The sequence below is a fragment of the Symphodus melops genome (assembly GCF_947650265.1).
Source record: "Symphodus melops genome assembly, chromosome: 1".
Lineage (NCBI taxonomy): Eukaryota > Metazoa > Chordata > Actinopteri > Labriformes > Labridae > Symphodus > Symphodus melops.
Window position 1 is genome coordinate 55,182,773 of NC_136691.1, and position 10,518 is coordinate 55,193,290.

Sequence of the window (10,518 nt, forward strand, 5' to 3'; positions counted from 1 at the left end):
ATGCCAGCATCACACGGCTGTTGCTATGTGACACCGCGGCACTGAACGCCAGGAAGTCTGATAAAAGTATAAATCCATCCTACTCGTCCGTCTGTGGCGAGCAGCTCGTTAGCTTCACTCACAGAGAATATACAAAGATGAACGACGTGACAGCAGCCCGACAGTGAAGACAAAATCATTGGGGCCTGGAGGTCATAAGCTCCGCCTCCTCCACGTCATTATTGTTAGCTCTTTTTATGTTGTGTCTTTAATTTATTGGCGTCTCCACTGTCAGAAATTGGGAATGTTGGCAAAATAACTGAGCCAGCGTTCTGATCCGACCCTGATGGGCGGAGCTAGACACCATGGTGGGCGGAGCTACACACCCTGATGGGCGGAGCTAGACACCATGATGGGTGGAGCTAGATACCATGATGGGCAGAGCTAGACACCATGATGGGCGGAGCTAGACACCATGATGGGCGGGGCTAGACACCATGATGGGCGGAGCTACACAACCTGATGGGCGGAGCTAGACGCCATGATGGGTGGAGCTAGACACCATGGTGGGCGGAGCTACACACCCTGATGGGCGGAGCTAGACACCATGATGGGTGGAGCTAGACACCCTGATGGGCGGAGCTAGACACACCAAGAATCATTTCCAGGCTGACGTCACAGACGACCTCGGCGTCGCGTTTAAAAGGCGGTCCCCATTTTGCGTCCAACTTTCCTCGGCCAATGACGGACACATCTGGAACGTCCTGTGCGTGTCCCTTCGTATCCCGAGATTCATTTTGTGCTAATTCAAACAAACTGACAGAATCTGAATCTGAACACTTTTAAATGTCGGTAAGTCTTTTCAAATCAACCGACGAGCCAAAAATACTCAAATCAAAAGCAACAAACTTCAGATTGTTTTTAAAGTAGCAGGTAGCATTAAGCTAGCATTAAGCTAGCAATGACTAGAAAACACTGTGAACAGCAGCTGAGGCTTCTTTTAGTTCAGCCTGACGTCACTTCCTGTATAATTATGCTTCTCATTATTTTAGCCTGCACTTCCAGATGTCAGCGTGTCGAGCCGAGCGGATCAACAGCAGAACCAGACGGATCAGCTCTCAAACATTCAGACAAATCTGTGAGTGTGTCAACAAGGTGACTGAACAGAGTCTGAACCAGCAGCTTGTAAAGAGTGAAGGAGCCGATGTTTAAGAGGAGCTCAGACACAACTGTAGTTCCTGCAGGTTTCACTTTCTTTGCCTTGTTGTTTCTGTTTTGTAGCTTTTAGCAATGTTTGAATTTCTTTTGATTTTCTCAGGAGCCTTTAATAAAATCTGCTCAGAGACAACAGATGAAAATCAGCCTTTTCGACTCACTCTGGTATATTTACAGATTTTATTTTTTTATTAATATGCATTATTCCTGTCAAATAAAAATAAAATACATAAACTCCTAAAGGCCTCGCCTGGATCTCGAAGTCCTCCCTAAACCCTAAACCCTAGACACTAAACCCTAGACCCTAAACTCTAGACCCTAAACCCTAAACCCTAGACCCTAAACCATGAACCCTAGACCCTAAACCCTAGACCCTAAACCCTAGACCCTAAACCCTAAACCCTGAACCCTGAACCCTAGACCCTAAACCCTAGACCCTAAACCCTAAACCCTAGACCCTAGACCCTAAACCCTGACAGATGTATTATAAACTCTCTGTAACCATGACTGCAGGATTTCATGCGGCGTTTTACTTACTCACTAATAAAAGTTTATCTTTTATAAATGTAATAGGTCTAACTTGTTTTTGTTTACAGACTTTATGAATCCGTTTCCAAATATACTCTTTAGTTAGACTGTAAATCCTGTGTGGTTATTTACCGTCTCTCCCTGTTTTATGTGGTTTGGTGACCTTTCCTCTCTTTCTGGCCTCAGGGTGCATAAAGGGCTCAGGTGAACCTCAGAGAGTCATCAGCTTCACCTGGGCAGAGAAGAAGATCAGTGCAAATACAGAGAACATGAAAATGTGTTCAGACTCTTCATAGAAACATTAAAACGTGATTTCATCCTCATGTAAATTAGACTCTGGTTTCTTGACTCGCAGATTTATTTGTATTCTGTGAAGCAGCGCCACCATGTGGACAAACAGCAGAGCTACATGAGACTGCAGCTGACCTTTGACCCGACAGAGCTTCATCACAGACTGTTACATCCTCCAGTCTAACACAACAGAGTAGAAACAATACACTAAATAAAGTCTCAAAAATAAATCTAATATTTACAGAAAATACTGATCAGAAGTAAAAACACTGCAGCTGTTTGTTTGTCTCCAGCATGAAGCTGAACCTTCATGAAGCCCTGCGTGTATTTAAAGAAAGTGAGCACACGTGTTGTTCATGTCTTTACATTGTGTTGACTGTAAATGTCATGCAGATATTTTTAGATGAACACAAACTGGATCATTCACAGCTCTTTGGATTTCTCTTCACTGAAACAAACGAAACAAAACCTGAAAAACTAAAATAATATATTTAAAAAAAAATAACAAAAATTATGCCGAATTAAAAATAAATAAATGCAAAAGTCAAACCATTTATTTATTTATTTACCGTTTTTTTCTGCTTGTAAAACCAAAAACATAAACCCCGCTTGATTTTATATTTATCCTGAAATCCCCGGATGTTGTTGTTAAAGACAAAAGTGAGCTGAACTCATGTTCATGTCATATTATACTCTATCTCTGATCCGTTCACATCATGTTGTGTTGTAAAGAGTCACGTGATCGTATTGTACAGTATCACATCGTATCTGACGTGTCGCATGTGACACGTCACGTGACGTCACGTCTGTTAAATTATCACGTCATTAATGAATTTATAACTAACTCTGGTACCGCTAACAGGCTGTCGCTGTCAAGATAAATAATTAAATAATAAAAATAACATCCAGTAAGAATATTTACTTTTTCATGCTTCTGTACGGACGTTTACTTTTTATAACTTTTTATAACTTTTTATAACTTACGTCTGTTTTTATAAACATGGTGTTTCATCAATTACTGCTCACTGCTCTGGTGAAAGAGGGAGGGGGCGTCATGTGACACACACACACACACACACACACACACACACACACACACACACTCAGCAGGGGTCACATCACAGCTGGTAAAAATAGCACTCTGTGTCACACACACACACACACACACACACACACACACACAGTCACCTCTGAGTAAACAAGCTGGTGAAAGTGAGCGGGGACTCTCAGGTAGGAACACACCTTCTTCTTCTTCTTCTTCTTCTTCTGTCTTTAGAACAAGCTGGATGTTGATTTGAGTTCTGTTCATTCTGATTGGTCACGTTGAGAGAGGACGAATTATAAACAGACACACACACAGGAAACATGACTTTACAGACGGATTAGCAGAACTCACACTCGACATGCTCCGTCATAAACAGCCAACAGAAACAACACTACTGTTGATTCATGGGAAATCGAGTTCCAGCTCCTTTTTCTCCTACAATCGTTTTTTAAAACGTTAATTTAACAACCTAAATATGAAGAATGAGACAAAAGTAAACAGAATCAAATCATGACACCGTTTAATTAAAGGACTAATACCAGAATGTTCCCTGAATAAAAATCTGTCAGAGGATAAACAGAAGCTTCATGTCTGATACGTTCAGGTAGAAGTTCTTAGTGTATGAATGAGCAGGTATAGAAAGTCGATGAGTTGTTATAGTGAACATATTTAATTTACAAAATTATTACATTTTTGAGTTTCAGTTGATTCCTTGTTGTTGAAATTTTTTTCCACGTGCTGCTTTTTTTTCTAATTGTTTGAGTAATTTGTTTTATGTGTGATTTTGCACATTTGTGATGCATTTTCCCATTAAAGCGGATCTTATCCCCCCCCTCCCCCCCCCCCCTCCCCCCTCATCCAGGAGCAGAGATGGGTTTGGGGAGGAAGCTGGACGTCCCGGTCTGCCATCTCTCTCTGCTCAAGGGGATCTGGGAGGTCCGAGTGAAGACACATCGACAGAGACAGAAGAAGGAGCAGGAGAGGATCGAGAAGAGCGCTCTGCCAAAGTAAGACGAGCAAAGTTACAACTCATCAGCTGTCACAGAAAACACACATTTACACAAGGACAACAGCAGAGGTGTGTGTGTGTGTGTGTGTGTGTGTGTGTGTGTGTGTACCCTCTCCAACATGTCTAAACTGAACCTCCACTTTAAGTTCACAAATCCTCAAACAGCTGTGAACAAACGTCACACTGGTTCACCTCTGAGTCAGACCTGTGCATAGCTGAGTCGTCATGAACTAAGAGAGTCATGGCTGATATTAGTAATATGAACACACACACACACACACACACACACACACACACACACACACACACACACACTGCTATTTATATCCGAACATCAGCTGGGATACTCGACAGGTCAGCGTCTGGCCTCCAGACAGCAGCGAGGTCACGAGTTTGGAGAAGGAAAGGGAACATTCAGTCTGTCTGGATTCTGATGTGACTTTAATATGAAGCTGCAGACACAGTGTGTGTGTGTGTGTGTGTGTGTGTGTGTGTGTGTGTGTGTGTGTGTGTGTGTGTGTGTGTGTGTGTGTGTGTGTGTGTGTGTGTGTGTGTGTAGAATCGACCAGCAGTGGCAGTATCGTATCTACTGTAAGACTCTGAAGACTCAAGAACGTAACCTGCTGCATCATTACCTGGAGAGATCTACCCTGACAGATATACAACCCTACACAGGTAAACATGTCAGATATACAGGTGTACACAGGTAAACATGTCAGATATATACAGGTGTACACAGGTAAACATGACACATATACAGGTGTACACAGGTAAACATGACATATATACATACACAGGTAAACATGTCAGATATATACAGGTGTACACAGGTAAACATGACACATATACAGGTGTACACAGGTACTATCATACAGGTACAGTTACCTGTACACAGACAGATGCAGGTTATTACTGATGTATTTCACTGCTGTTGAAGGTGGTTCTGTTTACCTGTCAGAGGCAGAAGCAGAACAGCAGGATCAGAAAGACCCACAGGATCAGAAGGATCCGGATCAGAGCAAACTGATCTTCCGGCTGGATGGAGATCGTTGGACGGTGAGCGAACGCCTTCAGCACTGAATCAGATATCCTACGATGTAATCAATAAGACAATCCCAGGTGAATATTGGGTGAGTGTTCTCTGGCAGGACTTCCCCAGAGAGCTGCAGTGGATGACCTACCTGAAGGAGTGGCACGTCACCGGGACGCAGATCCGTCTGCTGCCCGACTACCTGGCTCGCTTCACCCAGCTGACGGTGCTCGAGATGCCCAAAAACGTCATAACGGAGCTGCCGGCTGAGATCGGTGAGCGTCAAACAAGCATGATCTGAATTTTGTCCAACTTTCCATTTTTTCTGGAATTTTTGCGTCACTTCCAGTTTTTCCGACTAAGATTCAAAATGATATTTACTTAGAGCATTAAATGTCTTTTTCATGAAAATAGAATCTAAAGCTCGCTTGGAAAACAATCCTCTCCGTCCTCAGGTAAACTGACAGAACTGAGGGAACTAAACGTCAACTACAACCGTCTGTCCAAAGTTCCTCCGGAGCTCGGAGACTGTGAGAAGCTGGAGAAGCTCCAACTGGCAGGAAACCACAACTTGTCCGAGCTGCCGTTTGAGGTAAGCGGACTGAACCGGCGCAGCCGTTTCCCCCATTTATTGGCTGTTTACATTACTTGTCAGTTTGAGATGTTGTTGTGATGATGTCACTGTGCTGATGATGTCACGGTCAGCTGAGCAGCCTGAAGCAGCTGGTTCACCTGGACATCGCGGAGAACCGGTTCGTGTCGATCCCCATCTGTTCTCTGAGGATGAGCCGCCTGCAGCTGCTGGACCTGAGCAACAACAGTCTGACCGACCTGCCGCAGGACATGGACAGGTAACTGATGACGTCATCGCTACCATGTAAATAACAGTGAATAAAACTGAAACTGAAAATGAAGAATCGGACATAAATCAGCTTGATTAAAACTCATTTTAACGACAGAAACCATCTTTAAGAAATTTTAATTTAACGTGTATTTTCAACTTTAAAGTTAGACCCATGTCCCATCTGTTAACATGGAAGAGGTGGAGCTTCTGACCTATCCCGCAACCAGCCAGTAGGGGGAGCTCCATCATTGTACACAGTAGCATGAATGCTGTAGTGTTTTTTTTGTCTGCAGGTTGGAGAATCTGGTCACCCTGTTTGTCCATAAAAACAACCTGCCCTACCTGCCTCACTGTCTCTGCAACATCTCCACGCTCAAGATGATCGTCGTCAGCGGCGACGAGCTCAACTGTATCCCCACCAAACTGTGCTACAACCCAGAAATCAAGTACACAGACACATCCGCACGACAACGCTTCAGTCTAGACACTGAACTGGAGACAAACACGTTTAAATGGCTTTAAAAAAGAAACATGTCATACATACAGTTTTTATCACGGGAGGTCAAAACAAGTGTCACTGACTTCAGTTCAGCTTTCATAACAAATATGCCTTTTCATTCTGAAGTTATTATTTTAAACTTCCTAATTATTATCTACTGCTTGTCTTGTGTTTATTATTTTTAGCCATTATTTTTTTGTATAAATTAAAAAAAAAAAAAAAAATTATTACATTAAAATTTAATAAAATTTATTAAAAAATATAATAAATTAAAAATTAAAATAATAAAAATAAAAATTAAATAAAAATAAAAAAGGAACAGATTCCGGTTGGTCACAAGCACTCGTCTCTGGTAACTCTGTTTCCCCCTCTCACCTGGCAGGTTTATTCGACTGTACGAGAATCCAAACAGTGTAAAGAAGAGGAAGGAGGAGGAGGAGAAGAAGAAAGAGAAGAAGAAGAAGAGGTGGACACAGCCGAGAGGAGAGGAGGAGGAGGAGAAGAAAGACAGCACAGACAAAGAGTTTATGGAGGCGTACATCAGCTCGTTGAAGGACAGAGGTGAGTAAACTTCACTTTACGTTGGAGCTAATTCATTATTTAATCAGATTTTAATCTTGAGGCTTTGTATATTATTTTATGGGTTGAAAGCTAGATTGACATATTCTTATATTTCCCAGTAAAACTACAAGACGCAGAGCTTAATGATGATTAGTGACGATAAACAAGTTGGCCTGTTGTTTGTCCCTCACAAGATTCCGTCCCTTACTCCACCACCAAGGTCAGCATCTCCTGCCTGCTGTGAGGACGAGGAAGGTGAAGAAGAGCAGAGAGAAGGTTGAAGTGACGCTGTGTCACAATGTGAATGTCTCAAAGATAATATGAAGCAGCACTTAGCAGAATTTCTTTAAAAAATTGATAATACAGCCTACTATGGATATATAAATATTCATAATACAAACAATAATATTAGGTTGTGTGAGTTTAGAGGCGTACTTTTTACTCTGTATTTTAGATGTTCAACTTATCAGCATCTGTTAGAAAACAAACAAAAATGATTTCATTGCAATACCAAAAGTGGCCACCAGGACAAACTAGCAGCCTCGTGCTTCCTTGAGCTGTACTAAAAGTAACTTGTGTATTAACTGTTCCGTGATAGAAACATTTAATAGACGTCTTTATAAAGAGCCGAACATGAAGATTTTTATATCATCACTGAGCTGCCAAATTAACTTTTAATTTCACACCCACAAAAGCTTGACATGGTGGAAAAAAAAATCTGAAGTACAATCGATCATTAGAAACCATTAGAAAGGTAAACTCATTTTTAAAAAAAAACTAATGTATCGTGATTGCTGCGTAACACTTAAAAATAATAGATCTATGGGTCATTTGAAGATCCACCAGATTGTAGCATCATAAATGTTCTTTACTTTATCACAGAACATCGTCTGTCACAAATAAAATAAAAATACCTTTTATACGTATCAGTAAGGATAAAGATAGTCGTTGAAGGTCGTTCTGAAGGTTACAGTGAGCTGTGATGTTTGGGTCACTTGTTTGGTAAGATGACAGATGGATGGAGGTTTGAGTGAAGCTGAGTAAATTATGTGAAGTTATTAAAAGTTAGAACTTAAAGGAGCAGTATGTAACTCTGGCCCCCTGGTGTTTAAAATGAGTACTGCAGTCTAAACTCTAATCATCACAGAGAGCTGTCTCCGCCCCCTCCTCTCACACAGGTCACCATGTGGTGGACACTGTAGCTTCAGCTCTGAAAATTTAAATTTTATGTTCCTCAAGAAAAAATGTTTTAAAATAAAAATCTAAATAACTTTGACAAAGAAATATCAAAATGTAGGGAAATGGAAGCTATACATCATAATCTTTACAAATACGTTATTCACAAAATTTATTTACTTACTGATTCCCATTCGTTAACATTTTGACTTTGGATTTTTTTTTAATCACTTAAAACATTTCGTCTTTTTCTAACCATTGATTTTAAAGTTTTGTTTTTGAACATTCACAGCACTTTGACTCCCGCTGAGTTTCTAAATCTTTGATTTGTTAAATCAGGTGTTTGAGAATCATTCTGAGGAGTTTTTCCAGTTTGTCTCATGAAAATGTAAATATTGTGACCAAACGAGGCTGAATGTCCGAAAAGTGAACGATTATTTATGAAAAGTGTTTTACAGTTGAAACTTTGACTAAATCCTAAACATTTAGTTTGCACAGTTTGTATATTTTCTGTTAGTCGGAAGTTCAACTGCAAAGACGTTCCCATCAATGAAATCTCTTTTTTAATTGAACTGGACAAAATGTGTTGAAAAAAATAACATTACAGCAAAATTAAGTGATTTTGTTGCTCATTAGTGTCTTTGAAAATTAATGGAAATATGTATTTTTTTCACCTTTATACTTTGAGTGTCTGTTTGAGAGGGTTTCTGTGTGACGCTTTGATTATAGGGAGATTTTTAATTTTGTAATAAATTATCCTCTTCAGTTTAAATCAGTGTCCTCGCTCCTCTTCATCATGTGTGTGAAGTGTGTTGTTGTAAATCCACTCTGATCCGGTATTTGATCATGTCTATAAACCCCTCTATTTCAGCCCTGCTCAGAACAGGCTGTTTCTGTGTCTGTAGCTTTAAATATGTAAATGAGCTGTGTCTGACCACGCCCCCTCTCTGGAAGGGCTCGGGTGTACTCGCTGCTTTCTGGCTCCATGTCCTATTGTTTACGGTGAGAAGGCAGACTCAGAGGGCAGAACAAACACCTAGCTGTGGGAGGGTCACCCACCTGGGGGGAGGGGCTACTGCCCTTTGTGATGTCATGAAGGGAAAAGCTCCAAACACATTTTCTGAAAAGTGGAGCAGGCAGAAGACGGAGAGGATGGACTTTTCTCATCATTGGGCTGTTTGTAGGCAGACTAGAGACACATGTCAGAGTTAGAGAAACATGAAGTGGGATTCTGTGTTCCCTAATTTATCATCATAAAAACAATAAATAAAAACAAACAAGTCCGTGTTTTAAATATCATACATTTCTTTATTATTATCATAGATATTATTCAAAATTATGTTCTTAACAAGATAAAAGAAAAACAACTGCAAATACGACACGTTGACGTCATTCGGCGTCTTTGTTCTGATATAAAAACAGATGTGAGCATGAATGATTAGAGGCACACGTTCAGAGAATTTAAAGTGCAGAAATCAGCAAAAGTCCTGCATCGTGTGTGTGTATGTATATGTGTGTGTGTGTGTGTGTGTGTGTGTGTGTGTGTGTGTGTGTGTGTGTGTGTGTGTGTGTGTGTGTGTGTGTGTGTGTGTGTGTGTGTGTGTGTGTGTGTGTGTGTGTGTGTGTGTGTGTGTGTGTGTGTGTGTGTGTGTGGGGAAATATCTTTAAACATGATAACACAAAGTCTTATTAATAATCTTAGGATTTATATTCAGTAACAAGAAGGCTTCAGTCGTTTTGTTCTAGGTCAGTCGCCGTTTTCTCCGGCGGCCATGTTTTCTTTAAAAGTCCGCCCTGAAAGGCGAGGTTGATAAAATCGCTCCACCTCGTGTTTCCCCCCAATAACAGTCGAATCAAGTTCAGGTTAAATATGAGATTTAATGAAGCTTCCTAAATATGTGTCTGCTGACGTCGCTGCGTGAAACGTCGATGAAGCTGTTTCTGACGATTATTAGAAAAAGTGATGAAATGTTCAAACTGTCGTCTTTCCTCCTCATGGACTTCATTCTTAATCTTTCATCCTAAAGCTGAATCATGGTCAAACACCTTCAGTCAGCTTTCAGGACTTTGTAGTTTATAATAATTAAACTACATTGACATGTGATGTGTCCGTAGCTTCATGCTTTGGTCTCTTCATAGAATCGTTTTTTCCTTCTTACATGAAACTTTAAATGTCGTGTGATGGAGACGAGTTTACGAAACCGTTCCCCTGAATCCCAGCCCTCGCTCTCTGCCCGACTCCAGTTTCCCCTCGGGATAAATGAAGCGTCTAAAACAGCACACGCTGCAGATATACGACGTCCTGACTCGTGCGCAGGGTCTAACGGTGAGAGCGTGAAAA

General features: G+C 40.9%; 1 protein-coding gene across 1 annotated transcript; it reads left to right on the plus strand.

Annotated features, from left to right (window-relative positions):
- Nucleotides 1-3,142: 3,142 nt before the first annotated feature.
- On the plus strand, nt 3,143-8,949 carry lrrc2 (leucine rich repeat containing 2). Its single transcript, XM_079370331.1, has 10 exons — nt 3,143-3,243; nt 3,921-4,065; nt 4,627-4,742; nt 5,026-5,123; nt 5,216-5,372; nt 5,553-5,689; nt 5,803-5,948; nt 6,235-6,387; nt 6,823-7,001; nt 7,196-8,949. Exons 2-10 carry the CDS (start codon nt 3,929-3,931, stop codon nt 7,243-7,245), a joined length of 1,173 nt encoding a protein of 390 aa, XP_079226457.1. The 5' UTR covers nt 3,143-3,243; nt 3,921-3,928; the 3' UTR covers nt 7,246-8,949.
- Nucleotides 8,950-10,518: the final 1,569 nt, after the last annotated feature.